The sequence below is a fragment of the Pantherophis guttatus genome, chromosome 8 (assembly GCF_059756535.1).
Source record: "Pantherophis guttatus breed Tessera chromosome 8, ASM5975653v1, whole genome shotgun sequence".
In the NCBI taxonomy this organism is placed as follows: Eukaryota; Metazoa; Chordata; class Lepidosauria; order Squamata; family Colubridae; genus Pantherophis; species Pantherophis guttatus.
This window is the reverse complement of record NC_142070.1, coordinates 38,755,487-38,779,048: the sequence shown is the minus strand read 5'-3', so window position 1 is coordinate 38,779,048 and position 23,562 is coordinate 38,755,487. Positions and strand designations below refer to the sequence as shown.

General features: G+C 37.8%; 1 protein-coding gene across 1 annotated transcript in view; it reads right to left on the bottom strand.

Annotated features, from left to right (window-relative positions):
- TRPC3 (transient receptor potential cation channel subfamily C member 3) overlaps positions 1-6,348 on the bottom strand; it is a 45,859-nt gene extending 39,511 nt beyond the window's left edge. Inside the window, exon 1 of the mRNA XM_034442752.3 lies at positions 4,573-6,348. Coding sequence (XP_034298643.2) covers positions 4,573-4,847 — 275 coding nt within the window. The 5' untranslated portion in view covers positions 4,848-6,348. The remainder of the gene's footprint in view (positions 1-4,572) is intronic.
- Positions 6,349-23,562: the final 17,214 nt, after the last annotated feature.

Here is a 23,562-nt window from a genome sequence, read left to right as displayed (position 1 = left end):
CTCTGTACAATATATAGTCTTTTTATCACTAAAATAAACCATTATCTCTAGAGGTAAGTGTTGCAAATATGAATAGCAACAGAAATCTGACTGTCTTGCCACACAAGACTTCTTTAAACTAAAACACTATACCTCATACATATAAAACACCTCCTCATATTAGAATGAAGCTTCAGAAATCCCAGCTAATCATTAGTTATCCTGGCTAGGAACTGTAGCTTTTGTCATTTGTCAAAGATACATTATTTCTATTTGAATTGCTGTCATGTTCTGGAAAAATGACTCCTTAAATGCTCTTTAAAATGACAATATAGAAAAGATTAGATCACAAGTCAACTTTTTAAAATCTCAGGCCCAACTGTGAAATAATCTAGAAACTATCTCCTTCCTATCCAAGTATCACCTTAAATATTACAACTTCTCATGTATAAATGTCAGAATCTCATATAAGATTTTATCTAGTCTGTCTTTCTACACATTCGTGTTTTTTTTTTTTTTTTAAATCAATTTCATTTTGGAAATTTGTGGTTATCACTTGAGGCTGGTGCTTCAACTGCAGCTGTCCCCAGCCCCTGCTCATTGGTGTCATCCCGATTTGAGAGCACAGTAGGTTTTTTAGGCAAAGTCCCTGCTTTTTCTCATGTAGCTTTGCTGCTGTTCTGTTTTAACCAACAAGGAAAGCATCTACTAATGAAGCCAGGGAAGAAGAAGTGGGATGGATCTGATTTCAGGGCATTACCGGAATTCTCAAGACTGTTCTGTCTGCATCTCCTCCCACATTTGGGCAACTCCCAGTTTAAAATAATGTGAAGGAAACAAAGATACAGATAGGCAATATAAGAGAAGTAGCCCCAGAGAGGACAGAGATACACACTGCTGGGATTGGGGATAATTAGCTGGGGTCAGTAGAATTAGCCAAAAATGACTAATTCCTGGGCAATCATTCTCCTGCTTCAGGGAAAAGAAGTAACTGAAACTGACAAACACAGGGAAAGGGGCAAATAAGCTACAAAAGTTTGAGAAAAGTGGGGATGCTAAAACTAACATTTCAGAGCAGTGTAAAATAGAACAACCCCCCTCCCTATTTTTTCCCCAAACAGAAATAGCAAAACTTTTGGGAAACTGAACAAGAGTTGGTATCAAAAGTGGCAAGGTGAATATGAAAGGAAGACAAAAAACGATGTGCTAATAAATAGGTCAAACGCTGTGAGAAATAATTGTGATGGGGGACGATAATGCCCTCACTTTCAAGCACTCTCAAAATAGGCCTCCAATCTCACCTTCAACATGTCTTATCTTCATAATGAATGACAAAGTATTACATATTTTCCAAATCTTGCATCTTTAGTGGGATTGTGTTAGCTTCACAAAAAAGGTAATACTTCCAAAATGGTACACTATGACAACCAAAGGATGTTTCACTTATAGGATGTGGCTGAGATGAAATTTCCCAAAGGGAAATTGGTGTCCTTTATATACAACAGTAAGACTTAAATAGTGGCAAGATTCTTTACTACTCCTTAATTTGACAATATCAATTCAAAAATTAGATAGATAGATAGATAGATAGATAGATAGATGGATGGATGGATGGATGGATGGATGGATGGATGGATAGAAAGAAGATACTGTATGTACACATATTCATCATACACATATACATAAACACATACATATATGTAATATATATGTAATCCTCAACTTACAACCATAATTGAGTCCAAAATTTCTATTGTTAAGTAAGACATTTCTTAAAGTGAGTTTTGCTCCATTTTATGACCATTCTCGCTACAGTTGTTAATTGAATCCTTGCAGTTGTTAAGTTAATCGCATGGTTCTTAACAAGATGATTGCATTATCCCAGGACACTGCAAAAGGTGATTACATGATCTTGGGACACTGTAATCATCATAAATATGAACCAGGTGCCAAGCATCTGAATTTGGATCACATGATCATAGGGATGTTGCAACGGTTATAAGTATGAAAAATGGTCATAGGTCACTTTTTTTAGTGCCATTGTAACTTGAATGGTTACTAAATGAACTGTTGTAAGTTGAGGAACACTCACAACCCCGCGCGCGCACACAGTTGTTAAAATCTTTCTAATTATAAGTTACAATCATGGCTACAGGATCTTACTGTAATTCATTTCATCACCGCTGATTAATTTTTCTTGCCATATAGTAATACAGGCAAATTGAAGGAAAGGTAATTTATTTTGTAACCAGAAGCATAGCAAAATGATTACATCAATTCAAAAGCCTGAACTGACACAGTAACTGGAGCTTCTTTCTTGGCAGCTATTCTTGGGGCTTGAGAAAAACACCCTTGACTCATCTGTTCCTATTAAATAAATGTTCTCATTGTCAATTAAATGTATTCAGTAGAATATTAGAACTGAATTAATGTCTCACAATTCCATAAGTACAGAAAATTTGGAGAAAAGTTTTATGAATCCTTCTCACTTGGACACTTCATATATATTTTTTACAATTATTTTATATGGAGAGCCAGTGTGGCGTAATGGTTAAGGTGCTGGCCTAGAAACCAGGAGTCTGAATTCTAGTCCCACCTTAGGCAGAAAAACCTGCTGGATAACTTTGGACCAGTCATACTCTCTCAGCCCAATTCATCTCACAGGGTTGTTGTTGTGGGGAAAATAGGAGAGAGGAGTATTAGGAATGTTTGCCACCTTGAGTTACTCTTAAATAAAGGTTGAATAAAAATAATCAATTTAAATTTTCAAACCCAATATATATATATTTAGCTTCCCTTTAAGTTTTGTTAGAATAGAAAATCATTTTCCATCCCATTTAAGTCCTCTTGCTAATCTTCCATTTCAAACCCTAAAGAATTTTCAGAAAAGATCTTATCAGTTTAGGCATCATTTCACTCATTCAGCTCTTTAGGTTATTATTCTTCATTGTTCTATTCTTGAAATCTTAATGCTATTGGGGCGCCTAGATTTTTAATGTGCAATGACCTTCTCTTACTGTATTTGTAGATTTTTACAATGAACCCAAGTAAAACTGTGTTCCATTAAGTTTCCTGTGGTCCCTCCAACTTCTTTTTGCCCTAAACCCAGAAAATTGACGTTAAATTTTCCAATGTCATTTGACTGGCATACCCAGGAAATACTCTGACTGGGTATATCTAAGCCAGTAACATTGTCTCTTATAAGAAATTGCAAAAGAAGATTCATAGCCAAATTGCCCCATCCAACTCATGATTCTATTCCAAAATCTGTATCTTCCATGCTTGATTTCTCAGCTGCCTTTTCTATTGTTTTCATAAAGATGTATATTTGGATATATCCTGATACAATGATGGAGTTCATTGGGTTGGGCTTAGTGGCTTATATAAAGCCCATTATGGTAGTTTCATGGCTTAATTTGATACCATCCAATTATGATCCAAGATTTAAAAAAACATGGCTATATATGTCATGTGAAAAGAAGTGTTTGAGTGATCTCACTAATGAATCATACTACTTTTTACCCAGAAACTGTAAAGGGACAGTACTGATCCTTGTAGAGATACCTGCTTATTCCAGCCTGACATTCAAAATCAGTAGACTGGAACTTTGAGTGTGTGTGCTAAATTACAACTCGTTAGCCAACCCCCCATCTCTTTCAATTTTAAACATTTATTTTCTGGAGTTTATATTTTCAAAACTTATATTTCACCATTTCTTGTTGACTACTTTGTTAGTCACCGCATGACTGAAACCATTGCAATCAGATATTTTGAGATTTGTTGGTAACAGACCTACCTGTTATTTCCATTGTTATTGATTCTCCCCTCCCCCTTCCTTGCAAGATATGGGATCCCAGCATCAATACATTGAGAATTTAGAACCTAAACTTTGAAAGTTCTCTCAAAGTTTCTCAGCCACACATAGTTGAGGGAGGGGGGATAAATTATATTGTGCGTAGTTTTTGTTTGTTAGGACGGCATCTTAAAAAAAAAAAACAGCCATTCTATGGGAGAAAAATATCTACAACTGTAAAAAATTATGCAAGGTTCCTTCATCTAAAGGGGCAACCTGAGCATTGTTAAAATAGGCAAGTCCAGTCCGTCTGTGCAGAAAAGACAAGAGTCAAACTTCGGGGCGCCAGAATTAAATAAGGAGACTACAAAAAAGGGATGGACAATCCCACAATAAAAAGCGTTATCAATTCCCAATTACTGAATTTCCTAAAGAAACAACAAATCGCGATTTAGGAATTCCCGCGCCCCATAACACACACACATACCGCCCCAACTCCTAAACATTTCTTCCCCCATCAACCACACCAGGCGCTTTCTCTCCTTGAAAGGGCTAATATTTATTCTTCCCCTGACTTTAAAACCTGCTCTCGACCGACTAACAACGGCATCCTCCTTTAGCCAAAGTCGTTCTACAGCTGCCCCCCAACTCCCGGTAGCTGCCACGGCTGCTTTTCGCGGACAGAGGGCGACCGCTGTCCGTTGCGACAAAGGGGGAACCATAGCCCGCTACGGGATCTCCCTCCCTCCGAGAAGAGACGCTCTCCCAGCCCTTCGCCCAGGCAGGCTTTAAAAGCTTACACATTGCCCACCACGGGCAAGGGCGGGTGGCAGCCGTAGGTTTCTCCCTGGGTTTTCACCGCCTGGTGCTGGGGCGGCTCCAGCCCGCCATTGACCCCCCTCCACCCTCGACGTGCTCGGGGTTGCTGTGAGGGCGGCGACAACGGGGGCTCTTCTTCAGAGGTGCCTTCTTCCTCTCCCTCCTCCTCCTCCTCCTCCTCCTCGTCGTCCTGCTGCTGCCGCTGGGTGAAGGTCACGCTTCCCCGCTCCTCAATTCTTTTGCCCGTGCCGGACATGCCGCGACGACGCTTTGGCTTCCGCTCGGTAGGCACCGGCCGCCTCTCCGCTCAGTTGCTGGTAGCCGCTGAGGGGTAAAAGAGGAGCAGAAGGCGCTGCCGGCGAGCGAGCGAGCGAGCAGCCAGCCAGCCGCGGGAGAAGCTGCAAAAAAGGTTTTCCTCCCGGCCGCTTTCCGACCCCTGTAGCGCAGCGAATCCGAGAGGGAAGCCGAACAAGAGTCCGACCGGGGACCGAGAAGAAGCCAAAGCAACTCGAGAGGCAGAAACGAGGCTCCGCTGTTACCGCCGCGCCTTTTCACCGCCTCGTGCTCGAGCTGAGCTGAGGGGCGGAAGACGCAGGAGGGCGTCCGCCATCTGAAGATAACGGCCCGTCAGCGGTCGGAAGGCGAGGAGCAGGACTTCTTCGTCCCCTCCCGATCAACGCATCCGCACCGAGGCGAGGAAGCGCGGCGCCGGGCAGTTAAGAGAAGCGGCGGCAGGCGCTGCTAGAAAAAGAAATTCCGGCCGCGGTGCAACTTGGCCGCTGCTTGCAAATGCTCTCCGAGCAGCCCGTTTCCAGCGCTTTAGCCTCCGAGGCGTGCATTTGCTAATGGAATCGGCTCACCCACGTGTACTACTTTTAAAGAGGCGAGCATCCCTTCCAGCGCGAGACGTGATATCACCTGCCTGTCAGCGGTGCCCTTCCGCCTTTTCCCTCAGGCGAACAGGCACCCTGTGCAAATCAACAAATGCAGCTTCGATCCGTCACGAGAAAGAGCCCGTTCGGCATCTGCCCGGCTCCGCGGCCGTTTTTTGGGTAACCGTCCTTGAATGAAGGAGGAACTTTATGCGTGTAACAACCCATGGAGAATTTCAGTTCTGTCTCCTTTATTTTTTGTACTGTAGGCGGTGCAGGAAGCAGTTGTACGATGCTGGAGGACAAAACGAACCCTGCTCTGCATTTTGTCCTTGGGTTCTGCTACCTTGCTGTCCTCCCGCGGTTGAGGAGCACCAGCTCACCGTCAGTGGGACTCCTTTATCTCGCCCATCGTTTTCTGGATGTGCAATGGGGAAAGCACAAGTGTATCCTTCACTATGAGCTGCCAAATTCCCTGGGCCAGACTTCTGTGCCATGAATTTTAAAAATAAGAATTAAAAACAAACACTCTAATGAACTCCATATAGCAATATGCTGAACCTTAAGCTGTCTAACCAAACTTTAGTCTAGCAGGCTGTGGAAAGAAACTCAGTTCGTATATTTTTTATGGTTCAGTGCATCATAAGAACTCAGACATTTGGGTTCATTGAATCAACCATCATTCAGTTAACTGAGGATAACCATATCATAGGAATACAATCTATATATATTAAATAACCTTCCAATACTTGTTACCTTAATGAATGGTCTCTACAATGATGCATATTAAGCTTTACCATACCACTTTACCATACAGCATTTTATTACTGTATGATATTACTGTTATTTCCCAAGTTTATTTAAAAACACTTATCAAGTGAAAGCTCCCAATTCATGCATTTGATGAAATCTTCTCAGGTCCATTAAGTCTGTACTGTAATGGTGTGTTAGCCTTTAATGGGACATTAGTTTAATTATATCAAGTACAATTATTACAGTAATAAATAATTATTATAAAAGGTTCAAGGATCAATTTAAACATGGTTCAGTTGGTCATTCTCAAATCTAGGGATTTAAAGCCTTCTTATAGCTCTTATATGCAGGCAATGTGAGATAGAAAGTACATTCTAAACTGAAAATTATAAATCAAAGATGAATAGTTTTCAGTTTTATTTACAGTATTTACATATATGTATAATTTATATGTATGGAATTAAAATAAATTATCAGACATTATAAATATTTTATTTAATCAATTTTATATTTTTAAATATATACTGTAGTATTTTCCTAACATAGTGTATAAATTTGGTTTTTGCTATAAACTTATTTCCTGGTCTTAATAAAATTACACTTTTAATTGCATTATAATTAATACTTAAGAAGGGAAACATTCTTGCTATAATACTGATAATTTTTATTTGAAAATATGCTGCATCACAAAGTTATAAATAAAAATCTTTATAAATGTGAAATTAGCATAAAGCTATCATGCTTTACTCCCTTTACTGCAATATTAAAATATGTTTGATTTTTATTAATTTTGATTTTTGATTAAATGTGAATCATGGGCTTGTTGAAATCTCTTATTGATTGGTGTGTGTATGTGTGTGTATATGAATGAACATATACTTGAAATGTATTCCTTCTTTCCTTGCAACAGATAAGATCTTTGCCAGGTTGCCATCTGCAGCAGGTATCATATGATGTAATCAAGAGGGGACTTTGAGGCAGAGATCCAGTTCTCTTTGAGCAAAATGAAAAGGGCTGCCTTACATAATTTTTAATGAGTGAAGTACTTTAAAAAGGACTCTCCTAAGACTAGAAAATAATACAGAGTCTTAAATTAACTAGTTCACTGCAGGGAGAACTACTAACAACAGCACTCCAAGAAAACAGTGGATTTGACTACTGCGACTACATTTTAGCTTCACTTAGGTTGCAGAACTTTTTGCAACATGCAACACAATGCTCAGACTGAATTGTCATAGGCTTTATTCCTTTGCTTTTCAGCTCCAGTCCTAAAGGGCCCTCCCATTTAAACTCAGGCTTATTAAAACCTCTGAAGTAAGGGTCACATTCATCTGAAGGAGACAGCTCTGTCATGAAACATTATGCCCTAAGAACCTGTTTTTGCTGCAACAGGCTAACATGCCAGTCCCTCTGGAAATCATTTTCCCATAGGCAATTTTTTTTCTCATTGACAACAGTTATTTTTAGTAAGTAATTACTCAAGGAATCTTTGGGCATCAAGATTTAATTTCCTTCTTGCACCGAGTTCAGAGTATTATACTTATTTCCAGGATACAGCAATTCTTTTTTCTTTTCTCAAACAAGTCCCAGAAGAGATTTTTGGTTTTTACTTGGAAAAGCCAAGGATCCACTTCCTGAAATGGAGATGAGTATGTTTTCTAAGGGGAAAAAATGTGCATACAGTTACATAAATATATGTAATATAAAGGTGAATGAAGGCAAATCAGTAGGCCATTTGTTGACATTGATGACCAGCTTCAAAAATAATGTCAAAATATTTTCCTGGAAAGTCTGCATGGAATATTTTAGGAATTAGTTTTTACAACTGTCCAGAATTTCAAAATTCAGAATATCCAATTGAAAGTGAGTCATATAGTGTATTCATAAATAGTATAATTATTGATGTAATCAAACGTTAAATGTAACAATTATTTGATCCACCTTCAGCTGTTCTACAACATATCCTTGACTATAGAATCTTCCTGCTACTAGAAACCTCTGTTACTCAATCTGTCATAGAATCATCATTTCATAGGGAAAATAGTTTTAGAGTAGTTTATAGATCTTAAAACTAGGACTTGGTGCTTAGTTATTTTAAACTCTGACGGCATGTTATATGCATTGGCCTTACTCAGCCACCCAGTAAATGGCCTAAGAATAAATCAAGAAAAGTATTATGTAAGTCTCTGTAAAAGTTAGAAAAGAGAAGTATGTTACTCAATGACTCAACAGCATCCACACGGGAAGGGGTAGAAGGCAGAGGAAAGGGCTTTCAGGCACAGGAGGAAGAGCTGCTACCAATGTAATAGATAACAGAAACTTGAGTATGGGGCAGAAATGTAACATGTAAGGGTCTCAGACAAGTGTCTTCTAGAAGTCTGGATGGGAAACAACAGGTTTTGACTCAACCCTGGTAAAACTGAGTGGCTTTCAGTTTGAGGACCACCTGGTTCTAGGAATTTACTATCTTTGGTTGCACTTAACAGTGCACACTCTGGGGGTCCTTCTGGATTTATGACTTCTGCTCAAAGAGGAGGTGATATTTGTGCCTAGAAGGGCTTTTGTACAGCTTTGAGTTGTGCGCCACAAATTGTGGATCAAGAAGCTCTACACTCACTCATTGCTCTAGATGTGGCTGCTTTTGAATTGTATTCAGAAGCTTCAGTTGGTGTAAATGCAGCAGTGTAGACAGTTATGCTCATACTTAGTTCTGTGCATACTACACCTCTGCTCTGTGAGCTGCATTGATTATAGGTCCAATTCAAGGCATTGGTAATAACCTATGAAGCCCTGCATGGCATGCAGACAGCTTATTTGAGAACCATCTCTCCTTAGTGACATCTTCTCATCTCATTAAGTCCAGCAGAAGAAGGCTTCTTGCAAGTTCTGTCCACTAAGTGGTATCATCTGGTGAGGACCAGGAGGAGCACCCTTTTTGTTTGCTGCACTTGCCCTGTGGTACATCATTTTCCTTGAGATCAGGCTGGCCCTGAAATTATGGCTTCTGGAAAGACTGAGCTTTCCTTGTGGTTGTACTATATGACTTAATTGTTTGTTAGAATTAGAGGAGCATAATCTGAGGTTCGGCTAACCTCAGGTTTTTTCTGAGGTTCTAATCTCAGGTTTTTTCTAGTACAATAAAGTTAAAGGAATTACAGGTTCGTAAAAAGGGAATTAAAAATTAAAAATGTGGATTTTAAAAACTTCAATGTTACAGATGCTATATTAAGAATATGGAAGCAATATAAACTCAGGCTGTGCCTGGAAATATCTTTTTTGATTTTAACAAAATAAACATTTTATAGAAAAGAAACAGTGGGTAAAACACTTGGTGCATGTGCAAAAAAGCTAGAAGATTTTAGCTACAATTGCATGCATTGATTCAAAGGATTGTTTGGAATAGATAGGATATTATACAAAAAAAGAGAGTCACGGTATAACTTTAGAAAAAGAAGTAAATCTATAACAGTATAACTGCTGTAAAGAAGATCAGAATCCACTTCTTTTAAAAACATTCTTTTCTATATTCTTGTATTTTTCTTTCCTTTTATTCTTTTTTAATTTCAGCCTTTTCTTTTAACCTTTCCTCCTTTTTCCTTTTTATTCCATTTAATTGAATTAATTTTTTACTCTTGTTTTTAAAACTTTCAGTAAAACTATATCAAAAAAAGATTGTGAGATGTAAAATTGTGTTAGAAAGTTCAATATTTGTGATGCTTAAGTTACTAAAGGTACCTTGCTGGTTTAAATAGTTCATAGCTTTATCAGTTCAACCCTTACAAAACTTCTTTTAAGTCCAGCTTGACGCTTTCAAGAATCCGTTGCTTAAAATTTGCTATTAAGATCTTCTCTTAATACTTGAGGACTAATTTTTGAAAAGAATGTCCAGAATGTTGCCTTGTTCCCAGGAAGGTCAGTGCAGAGTTACAATTTGGACTTCATGGCACAAAATTTACTTTAAGCCAATGAATGAAAAGTGCTTGCCCAAAGCGCTTCTGATCTGTGGTTAATTCAGCACCAGGTCTGTGTGGAATACCACATTAGAAATGCACTATGCAACTCCAAATAAAAATATGGTGATGGTTAGCAAAAGCAAATATCCCTTTCTTTAATTATCTTCCCATAGAAAATAAAATAGTTAGCTCATCCATAAAACATGGAAACACAAAACTTTGGTAAAACTATAAAAAAGATAGTAGGGAATGAAAATAGCTTTTGGAAGCTCTTTTCCTGTTTACCTAGCACCCTTGCTAGGTGATAACATTTAAACAACACATTTAAAAATAATCAATTCAAACAACTCAGCCTTTGTTTATTGTCTTTGTAGTTCGTCCCACGTTGCATACTCTGCTGCAATACTCCATCAAATAACTGCTGCTATATCCAATCATTCTAATTTGCAAATTTTAAATAGAGGGGTCTACAATGCTTTTTAAACACAGGGTAGTTCTGGAAGCCTAAGATTGCTAGTTCTTTTGTTCACACATGCGCAGCACGCTATCCAGTGCACCCAGACTATATATGCCATACATTTTAAAAAAAGAGAAGGATTATATTCCTACCCACTTTTACATTAGCTTCTGCTGTCTCCAGTAATTGTAATAAACAATTTATGCTTTACTGGAATTGTGTGCTCTCTAAGAAAGAAACTCCTTGGAGAAATTTGTGAAAGAGGATTCTCCTACACAACTTGGTTCAATTTGGATTGAACTATTTTACATTTAGCAAAACTGAAACACTTGCTTAGCTGTGCTTTATAAAAGAGTTATGTCAGAGCCTTGACCTCAATTTTAGAGCTCCCCGAAGTTATTTTGCATCTCTGAGTAGGAGAAGTGATAGCCAGAGATATCATCTAAGCCTTTAGTGAAAAGTGGGCGTTTCGTGTCCATGTAAATAGAAATACAGGACCCAAATCTTTGAAGCATGCAGGTTATGTACTCATTGGTGCTGGTGTTTCTTCTTTTCAGTTTACTGAAGCCTAAGGGAAACAGGGAGATATATTAAATACTATTGATAATTATTGTACAAATTTGCCAATTTTTAGCCATGAGCAGTTACTTTATATTAAGAAAAACAGGTATGTTTTCTAATATTTTTTCCCATTTTTCAGCCAAAGTACAATCCAAAGAATTGCAATCTATAAATAAAAATCTAACACAAAAGTTTAAAGGAAGGGAAGGAGTTTTACTGATTTTATTTTTGCTGAATATTATTGTTCCTGATATTAATATTTTTATCTGTTTGCTGTCACTCATGCAGTAATATTTTAATGTTTTAAATAAATAAATTCAATTAGGAGAGGGGAAATAACAATTCAATAATCTGAACCAACAATGGGTTCAGATTATTTATGAAATCCATCAGTTATTAACTGACCAAGTTATTAAATTAGATTATTTAATAAATCTGACCAAGCTATTAAATTATAAGATCAAGCCTTCTTTTTGTTCTCTTTCTGATTGCATTAGCAATGATAGTTTTATCTTTAGGCAGAATAGCTAATTTCATATTTATTGAAATTTACAATCTGGACAGAAATATCTTCATTTCTGCATTCATAAGTCCAAATAAATAATAAATCAGTGGGTCTCAAATCTGAGTTCATATATACATGATTATATGCATATATAATATATTAATAAACAATACCTTAATGTGAATTTTTGAAAAAAAAATTGTAAGAATCATTTCTCCATGGGTATTACACCAATGGACACAATTCTGGCCAAACAACATTATTTTAGTCTCTGCACACAAAATCAACTTGATCAAAAAAGAATCCATGCAGCAGTCCTTCCAGGGAGAGTTGAGGTGCTATAACAATTATATGGGGAAAAAAGGAAACAAAGCCATAGAATGAATAGGTATATTCCCAACCTCTACATTATGTTTGACTCAAGTACTAGAAAAATGCATGGTTAGCTAACAAGTATGCCTCCTCCTGTTTTGACCATTTGTAATCTTCTAATGCAGTTTCTAAAAAATACTTCTTCTGACTGATGAAAGTAATTTGAACCCCTCGAGAATATTCCATAAATCTGGTATGAAATGATTGTGTTTATAAAGCCACTCTGAGAAATTTCTGATGTAAAAAATGGCCAAGGGCTTCAGTGCAGTGGATAATAAGGTGCTAAATGAGACATTTGTTAAGTGAATTTTTCCTCATTTTTACAACCTTTATTGCCACAATTGTTAAGTGAATCACTGCAGTTGATAAGTTAGTAACTTGGCTGCTAAGTGAAACTGACCCCCCCCCAATGACTTTGCTTTTCAGAAGGTCGCAAAAGGTGATCATATGATCTTGGGACACAGCAGCCATAAATCATAAATATGAACCAGTTGTCAAGCATCTGAATTTTGATCACATGATCATGGGAATGCTGCAAAGATCATAACTGAAAAATGGTCATAAATCACATTTTCAGTGCCGTTGTAACTTTGAACAGTTACTAAATGAACTATTGTAAGTTGAGGACTACTTGTAGTCCTGTTGTTATTACGGATGATGTTACTATTATTTCTTCTAGGTCCTCAGTGCTACCTTTTTGAGGCAGGAGGAATGAGCAAAGAACACTGGGAAAGATAGTTTGGTCTAGTGGTGAAGGCATCTAGTTACAAGCCAGGAAATTGTGAGTTCTAGTCCCACTTTAGGCATGAAAGATGGCTAGGTAACTTTGAGCCAGTCACCCTCTCTCAGCCCAATTCACCTCTCAGGTTTCTTATGGGAAAAATAGGGGAAGGAAAGAGTAATAAACATCTTTGCCACCTTGAACTATTTACAAAAAATAACAAAAATGGGATAAGCAAACAAATAAGGCAATGATGTTTGTTTATTTATTTGCTAAATTTATTTGCTACCTATCTTGCCATGGGGTTACTCTAGACAGCTTACAATAATAAACAAGGAAGAAAACGAAAGGAGAGTATAAACAGAAGTAAAATAATAGAACAATAAAATAAACAATGAAAAATAACACATTGAGAATACATCAGTTTGATAACCAAAAAGATGGACAGGTGAAGAGCAGAGCACAAAGTGGAGGAGATGGGATCTACCATCAATCCAGCAGCCACTTCTAGCATGAAATTCCTCCATTTAGTCCCAAGGCCAATCAGCAAAGCAAAGTTCTTGTGCAGAAATAGGCAGGTAGGGCTATATCTTACCTTAGAAGGTAACATGTTCCAAAGGGTGGGTGCTGCCGCAGAGAAAGCTCTTCTTCTGGATGTCAATAGTTAGACTTCTTTGACTGATGTGATCTGAAGTAGGACTTCTCTGCTGGCACAAATTGGATGGGCTTGTGCTAACAGTGCTAACCAGTTCATCAGGTACCCTGGACCTATGCCATTAAGAGCTTTAAAGGCCATAGTCAACACATTGAACTGTACTTGAAAACAGACCAGTAACCAGTGAAGTTTGCAGAGCATAAATGTAATATGGGCCATCCTAGGGACCCCAAAGACTGCTCTGGATAGTAGAATAGCTGCACTTTGCACCAGTTGAAGTTTTCAAATGGATTTCAAAGGTAGTCCTATTGCAGTCCCACTGCTGCATATGGCATTAGGCCAGACAAGAGATGATCAGGGCTTGAGTAACAGCATGCAGGGAGTCATGATCCAGGAAATGTCACAACTGGTACACAAACCAATATATATATTGGCCAGGAAGTAAAAGTTATCCTAACTAAAGCAAGTAGACACCTATATTGGGTAGCAACAAAATAAGCTAATGCTGGAAGCAGATGGTCACTTTAGTGATAACAGGAAATTGTTTTATACTGCATGGAGAAGGCAATGTTTAACCACTCTTGTGTTTTATCAAGATAACAACATGGATATACAAGATAAAATAATTGACTATATAGTGTAGGATTATGAACAGTCAACATGCTGCTGATAATCTTCCTTTATATTAATGGCGTTTAAATTAAAGGAGCCTCTAGTTGCTGATGTTGCTGCTGCACAGAAAAAGTCTGTGGAGATTCTCAGTCATCCAGGTCATAGTTGTCTCAAAGGTGCTTTTCCAAAAGACAACTGGACTGTTTTTTTTCTTTGAGGAAGAACAACAAAATGTTTTGTTTGTCATCCAAGAACCTTCATCAGTTGTAATGGCTGGGAGGATGGAAGGATAGGATTGTCAGTACCTATCCTTCCGTTCCCCTCCCCACATCACAACTGATGAAGTTTCTTGGATGAGAAACAAAATATTTTGTTCTTCCTCCTCAAAGAAAAAACAGTCCAGTTGTCTTTTGAAAAAGTATCTTTCAGATATGAAGAAAAAGAAAATCTGAAACTTCAAAGACAAAATAATAGCATGAAATTGTTATTTAATAAGCCTGAACCTGAAAAAGTTTGACAGAACATAATCAATCATCATCATCATTATTATTACTGCAATCATTTAGAAGAATTGGTAATTTGAAAAATCAGCATGTTCAATAAACAATGAAACACCATTTCTTTCATCTCTTTCCCAACATTGCAGTTAGACTTTGCCCAGATTTCTGTGAAGTTAATTTACATAGTGGTTATCTGGATTTTGAAAGTGTCCTTTTTATCAAAATAAGGACCAGCCATAAACTTTCTCATATTTGACTAAATATTCCATGCCCTGAAATAAAATAGCAAATAACTAGGCTGTTTAGAGTTCATTCTGTGTTACTGAACTGACAAACATTATGCACAAAGAAAATTTAGGAAATATCAGTTGATATGTGTTCACCTGAATTGATTTATTTGTTTTTCAGAGAGACTGCTACAAAGAATTTCCTGAATATGACAAATTGGAGTTGGAATAAATAATGGAGCCTGGAGGATTCAGTTGCTCAATTTCTATGCAGCAATTTTTCACATGCGTCTATATAATTTTTGTTGAAATTTATATCTCGGTGGGAATCCTATTCTCTGAATCAAGACATGTGATAGCTAGATAAAACTGGATTTGAAAATGAGATTCTATAGAAAATAAACTGTTTTTCATGAAGTCTCTTCTCCCCTTCTAAATTAAGACAGTTGCACTCATATTCATTGCCAGTATTTTCTGCTGAAATAATTTACCAGGCAAATGATAGATCTCAGGCAGCCCAAATGGGTATAAGAAGGAACAGTAGCATTTTTTTTTTTTTCAAATCCCTGGTAAAACATGTATAGAGCTTCCCCCCTTTTAATGTTAATTTGAAATTCATTAACTGAAATAACTACACAGCCTTCCATCTGGAATATTAATTTTACTTATGATATCCTATAAATCCTTCTAAAAACCAGGTTTAAAGTGACAAATGAAATTCAGAGTCATGATGGGCAAATGTGGAACTAGCACAGTACATAATTAGTAATGATTTTCCTCACTGCAAACAGCTAAGCCCAAATAAACTTTCAAAAAGCTTAATCATAGTGTAATTGGAAAGTCAGACATTAAGTTAATGAGCGATTCAGAATAGCAGAGATACGCCGATGATAAATTAACAAAGGTAATTACAAATGAATATTATGCAGTTGATTTTAATGCACAAGGTTTCTTCTCAGGGTGAATAATATTTAATATTTCTATCTACAGACTGTTAGCAGAATGCTGGCTATCATAAAACAAATTAATAAATCAAGCAATATTTGGCCATAATTAAGATAAATAATACATTGTGTGTCACTTGTTTTGGTATATTGAGTGAAGCACAGGCAGCTACAAATCAAGCATTGAATACAAAGATAGACTTCATTTCAAAGGTCAAATCTTAAAATTTAAATGTATTCTAACATGCAATTATTGGATATAAATTGACAAATGTTTAAGGGCCAGATAGAAGATGCATATAGATTATTACGGTATTGCAATGGTATGTGGAGAAGACCTTGGGAGACAGGGCAAAGAGATGCTAACTAGGGAATAGTCAGGTAAGGGATACCACAGCAGTGTGCCTTAATGGTAAATCTTAAACAGAGCAGGATAAAATTCTGCTAAATGGAATTTGGCAGCATGATACCGACCCAGAGTCATCCATGTGAGCAAATGGGATTTGTCACAATGACTAAGACAGCTTCTTTCTCTAAAAAAAATATGCACCTGCAATTAATTGCAGTTTGAGAGACTTATTATGGATTTAGGCTTTCCGATGTGACATGTTCTCTCATGAACTAAATGCCATGCTATCTTCTTGTACATATGGTGATTGGGGAGAAACAGGAAACATAGTATGGATGGGCACTGACTTCAGGAACAGTTGAAGAACTGTAAGTAGCATTTTTTCCCTCATGCTCACAATGTCTGAGCAAGAGAGAAAATATAAATATAAATCAAGTGGATTGAAATATAAGCAAACAAACAAAAAGTACTCAAAGAAGGCGAAAGATTGCTATTAATGCTGCATGTTTTTTTTTTTCATTCAGACAAGGCCCTTCTGCAATTTGGCCATACATAAGAAGCAGATGAACAAATGCAATATGAAAATGATTTTAATTTAAAGATAATGTCTCTGGCTAAGGGCACCGGGGATAGAAAAACAATGCTAGATACATCATTTGACTCTAATCCAATGTTTTCAAAAAATACCACTGTCAGCACACTCAATAGACAATTTGCACAAATTAAACAATTTATTTCTTGAAATGTTTTTTGTAAGGATACAGGTTGTGGTCTAAACTAATAACTGATTCTTATTTTTTTCTATCTGGTTCTCTGATGTTATGGGAAGGATGCATGTGGTTGCTTGGGATTGAGCAAGGAGTGCTGTGCAGATCTGGGATGGTCTGGGGAGAGGGCATGGGATAGAAAGGATGTGTGCAGGTGTCACATGGGTCAGAGAAGGTGCACAATGGGGTGGCACAGATCAGATAGGGTACGTGTGGGTGTACCAAAAGTGCTGTGGGCCAGGGAAGGCATGTGGAGCAGCAGCACGAGTTGGAGAAGGCACAGATCTGGAGAGCACATGGTGTGTGGCATGGGCTGGGAAGAGTGCATGGGGGTTCATTCATCCCTGTTCTTCCTTTCCGTCTCTTCCTTTCCCTTTCCAGTAGGCAGGTAAGTGGCTGTTGCTGGATAGGGAAGGGAGCAAGGGAATGGTAGACTGGCTGGGAAATTCTCATGGAACCTTGAAAATGGATCATGTGTCCGCAGCAGCAGCACAGCAACAAATAGTAGCACTGAAGCAGTCATGACATCCCCAAATTTCATTTCTTGGAAGTTATGGGTCCTGATTTTGGACATTTCATTTCTTGGAAGTTATGGGTCCTGATTTTGGACATTCCATAAGTTTTGTCAATTGAGACACCTTAGTTCAAAATTGTTGCCCTGTGATGCACCATTTCATCCAGTTAAATGTCATGACAATGAGAGTTTTAGTAGGAGATAGATTGTTTTGTTTATAAAATGTGCGCAGCCAATGGTGCAGACTAGAAAATTCATATAAATAATAAATAATCCATTAGAGCAATAAACATTTCACAATTCCACTGTTAGAAAAAAGAAAAAGGGATATATGCTCCTCAGAAACGTGTTCAATTTAAAACAAAATCCTTTTTGAGATTTTATGTCAGGGAATAGTTTATGCAAGGCAGGGGTGGGTTCTACTTATCTTTATTACCGGTTCGCATCGTGCCTGCACGATGCGCAGATCACTTTTGATAACGTCCGGGTCAGTGGGCGGAGCCTCCTGCCAATTTTACTACTGGTTCTTGCAAACCAGTCCAAACCGGGGGCAACCCACCACTGATGCAAGGAGAGATTGAGGTGTCTATACTACATACACTTCACCAGTGGCAAGCATTTTGAGGTCTGAAAAAAAGATGCAAATGCAATCCAGCAAAATAAAACAAATCAAAAAAGAAAGAAAACAAGACACAATTTCTCCTGTTAAATGGACCTATTAGGCTTCTTCATTATTTTTGTGATAGAGATCCTTCTGGGGAGAAATTATGCCACGTCAAAAACAAGTTCATTTGATGAAACACACATGCAAACAGAACTGGCTGTGTGTTGGCATGTAAATAGGAAAATTCAATCTTGCAAGTTACCGTAGGAGGAAACATGGAAATGTATATCAAAAGCAGTCTACAATGACTCAATCAGATTTCCCCTTGCAAATTCACAGAGCAAAGTGCAAGAGTTAAATTGTTCAGGAAGAAGAGAAGTCCTATCAATGTTCTTCTGAGAGGCTGAACTTCAAAGAGTCAGACTGGAGATTTCTTTTTCTTTTTTTTGCTTGAGAAACTTTCACCTTACAAAAGCCACTATTTACCGGTAAGTCTTTTACCAAATCTATTTTCAGCCTCCCGTGGTACTGAACATATTTCTTTTATATCAAGCCTTTTTGCAAGAGAAAAGGTGTTGTGTCATTGGTTCCGGTGCATGGAGATTGAAAATATTAATTGCAAATGACGATGCCTCCAGGGGACTCTCGTCAAATAAGAGCGCTATCTCTGTCATGTTTTTAATGACAGGAGTGCTCACCTTGGTTTCCCTTTCTCTTTTCTAGCTCTCATATAATTACAGCACTCCCAGGGAGAAAAAGACACCCACAAACAGGCACCTTTTTATTATTGTTACAAAGAAGGGTTGATGAAAATAGCTTGCTAAGTAGATATGGTTTGCTAAATGCATAAAAGGAGAGGAAGTAAAAACTAGCTCCTAAAAGCTAAGGTCCATTCAAGCGCCAGTAAAATGGCATACTGTTTTCTTAGTCATGCACTTCTGAAAAACCTTTAAAGCTAATTACTATGATGTAGTTTATATGAGGCAACGCCAGAGGAAATTTTTAAAAAGAGGCTTGTAATGTGGCAGCTCTGATTCTCATGCTAAATAATTGGAAGCAAAAAGGGTCATTAATATGAAATTGTGCCAAGAAACCACAATAAGGTAAATTCCAAGGTTGCTTAAAACAAAGCACCATTTGAAAGCTTTGCTTAGAATCGGGTCCTGCCACATGACATATTCGGCCACATAAAAGGACTTCAGCATCATGGGGCACCTGGCTACCCAATAGATTTCCGTAATCTAGTGCCCTCAGAGCATTGGATTTCACTCACTAAAATTCAAAATAGACTTTTGGAATAAGCCATAAATAGAGCTCAATAAAAATAGCAACAAGTCTTCCATATAGCTTAACAGTGTTTAATAATATAAACAAATGTGCAAGTCAAGGCCATTGGCTTTTTTTTTTTTTTTTTTTTTGTAAACAAGTTTTATTAAAATTTTTCTTAGGCCATTGGCTTTTCTGTTAAGACTTACTGATCACAGTCCTTCAGTACTTTAGGCTGCATTTACCAGGTCTTGCCTGGAAATGCTCTGGATTGAACCTGACATTCTCCATCAAATAGCATTAATGTAGCTGATTTACAATATGTATAGTATACAATTTGTTTAGAGATTTTTGTCTGCATTTCCTAGTAAATATCTTACTGTCCAGTTAACTCTCACTTATACTTTTGGGGTTACCATATAAGGAGCTGGATCATCTTTCCTCTCTTTGCTATTTAAGACCACATTTTTGTATCCTTTGAGTCATAAAACATATATATTCCATGAATACTCAAGCAACACTATTATTTCTTGTTCATAAATTCTGAGGTGATGAACAAAGTATAAATCAGTTCTAATAAGATCTAGATTATTGTGCGGAACATTGAAGACTGAAGAATAAATTGACTTATTGAAATTCATTTGATTAAATGGACATAGTGTTAATTTAGCACTTAGCCACAGCCTCACTGATGTTTCCTGTGCTTGGTTTCCCCCTCTTCTCCCCCTCCTCTTTGGAAGAAATATTAGAGCAAAAAACAAAATGGTGAATTCTGGGAGATCATAACTTACAATACTCCCTATAACCATGATGGTGAACCTATGGCATGTGTTCAAGAGGTGGCACGCAGAGCCTTCTCTGTGGGCACGCATGCCGTTGCCAGCTGCTGTTCCGGGTTCCGTCGTGTGCATGCACACTGGCCAGTTAGTTTGGTGTGCATGTGCACCAGCCAGCTAATTTGGTGCGCATGCTCACCGACTAGCTGTTCTCTTCCGGGTTCCAGCATGTGCATGCACTCTGGCTAGCTGGTCTTTAGGGGTTTCTCAAAGATGGCACCTCTGTGTAGAAAAACGTGATCTCCAATGCCTGATGAGCTTCTTCCAAGGGGTGTATCCCTGATTCTAGGGAATGGCATTTTGGGGAAGTAAATTTAGTCTGCTTCTGTTGGTTTACATTATTGTGGTTTATATTTTTCTCCTTTTCCTATTATTTTAAATATCTGTTTCTGCTGAATGCTGCACAGTGCCTTTTAGAGTAGAACAGCATAGAAATATCAGAAATGAATAAATAAGCAAACTGTACTTGAAGAAGCAATTATAGAAAAGAACTGGTATTTTAAGAGAACAGAAAAATAAAATACTTCTGTATCTTGTCCTAAACCAAACAGGATGAATGGTCACAGCAAATTTTTAGGCTGAGCAATCTTATTACTTGCTGTAGAAATCCCAGAAGCCAATGGCTGTTATTCAAATTAAATATCTGTCAGAAGAACAATTTCTCCCCACCAATACCCACACACCCATAAGGTCAGGCCAGAATTATTTACAAATCCTAGTAAATGTCTATGGGAATGTCCAGTGATCAAAGAATGCAATTTATATATAAACACTGGGGATGAGTTTATGTTGTTGATTTTGGGATATTTAGGAATGTAAAAAATAAAGACATGAGAAATAAAGCTTTCATATTATGCTCTAGAACAAAGATTAATTGATATTAATTGCCAGCATTCTATATTTTTTGCAGATACTAGTGGAGTTAGTATATAAAATGATAAACTTTGGATAAAAGTTGATACCATAGGATAAAATGAAATGTTATGCATTTTTTTAAAGGAAGCAAACCAACCACAAATCCATTACATCTAAATAATCTCCTTTAAACTCCCAGGGGAGAATGTTTAGAGCACTCATATGGAAACTTTCTAACTTTGGGACACTGCTGTTTTCCATACCAGCCATCATGTTACTGTGTCCATCCTTGTAGCCAAAAGAACATTGTGTATGCAAAAGAGGCATATATCAGTACAAACTAGAGAAATACCATTTGAATAAATATATTGTAGAACAAAACTTTGTAGAACAAAACTGTAGAACCCCCAAAAGCTTAATGAATGCTTACCCATAGTTGCTCTAGTAGCCCATTTGGTCTAAGGGTTAAAGCACCAGGCTAGAAAGCAGGAAACTGTGAATTCAATTCCTGCCTTAGCTATGAAACCCAGCTGGGTGACCTTGGACCAGTCACTATCTCTTAGCTCAATCCACCTTACAGGATTGTTCTGGGGAAAAAAGAAGGTGGAAGCTGTGTTGGACATATTCACTGCTTTGAGTTATTTGTAAAAATAATAAAGGTGGGACAAAAATTAAAAAAAAATTAAATGAAATAAACTTAAAGAGCAGAGTCAAACCCAATTAAAGCAGGGGTATCAAACTCAATTTCATTGAGGGCCACTTCAGGGTTGTGTTTGAACTCAGGGGAGTGGGTGTGGCCAGGGTGGGTGTGGCCGGCTCAATGTCACTCATGTTGAGGTCGCCTGTGGCGGCCCAAGCGCTCTGCCAGAGAAAACGGGCTCCTGACCTCCGTTTTCACTGGCAGAGGCACCGTGGGCCGGTCCCTCACTGTTTCCAGTGTGGCCGCATGGGCCAGATCTAAGCACCCTGCAGGCTGGATCTGGCCCCCAGGCCTTAAGTTTGACACCCCTGAATTAGAGTATTCCAAACATTTTGTTGCAAGTCCCACTTGTCTGTCAGAAAACAGGCCTTAAAGTGATTTCCAGGATATGTCCTACTGACCAGTGCATGTGAGGTACTGGCCAGTGTTTCTGCAATTAATTCCTGCTCCAGTTGAAAAATACTTACATCTAAAAACTACCAAAATATTATTTCCATTGTTTTCATATATTCTCATTCAATTTCATGGGAAATAAATTTAATTTTCATTATTTTGTTTTAAAGGAAAAAAATAGAAGGAGAAAAGAGTATTGGGTATGTTTGCCAGCTTCAGTTACTTATAAAAATAATAAAGAAGATAGATAGATACATAGGTAGGTAGGCAGACAAACAAAATACATTCTGATTAAAATCTAAAATAGGAGTAGAGTGGAGTTGTGTACTTATCTTAGTTGTAAGATGATCAAGGATGATCTATGATGGTTCATGAACTGGACCGCGCAAGTGGTGGGTGAGCAGGGAAAACTCCATTTCCTCAAGTGATGGGTGCGCACACTCATAAATTTGCCCACTGCTTGTGTGGAGCCATACCCTCTTCCCGCCGCCACCACTGCCGCCGCTGCCGCCGCTGCCACTGATCCACAGACCCAGAAAGGTTGGGTACCACTGATCTATGACATTGTACAATCTTGTGATTCATACTATTATCTTTTTTCCATCTGTCTGCAACTTACCTGATTAAACAATTTTCAATTTAGCCACAAAGGAAAACATCATTAAGAAATTCCTCCATTTAGCTTTTTCAGATTGTGTTGTATGCTTTCCCAGTAGTAGTATAAAGAGATGGAGAGTCATGAAACAACAACAAAAATCTACCTTCAGCATAGCCTAACACCAAGCAATTAATTAAATTCAAAGATACAGAAAGGGAAGGGAAAGGAAGGAAAAGTATTAAACTGAGGATGAAGGATTATAACACCTTTTCATAGGGAATAGAAATGTTCAGGAAAAACACTTTTACTTAAAAATCATATAATGTTTAATATTTATAAATTATAGGAGAAATTTGATAATAAATAGAGCACAACAAACTTTCATTTTGGATAAAAATTCTCCAGCGTTTCTGATGCCTACATTATAATAAAACTTAAGGTACATTGGGACTCCAGAATTATTACAGGAACCTTTTAGGACTTGCTATTTCAGAGCTGTGCAACATTTCAACTGGGTGATTGGATTCAAAACTGATTTAATGGAAATATTGTACTACAATGATCCTACAAAGAATGTTCTTTGTGAGTGCATCAGAACACTCAGATTGCTTCTCTGCTTCTCACTTTGCACAAAAAGCTGACTGAAGCAGATTGGCCTTGACTCAAGGTCTCTTAAGTTCTGAGTATGTAGGCATTGGGCAGTAAAATCTGAAGCACATTTCCTCCTGTATTTCTAGAGCTGGGTTGAACACAGACATCCTGGTTAGAAACACCAGGAACCTCTCAACCCATGTCTTGTTGGGTCATTGCTTCAAAGATATTTTCTTATCTAAATGGGGAAACAGAATGGCAATAGGCCAAAGCAGTGGGAGCAGGAGCAAGTTCTGACTCCCTGTTGGTTGTGGAGGGAAGTGGCAGGGAGTGTTGTAAATCATGATCATGTGACTATGGCTGACC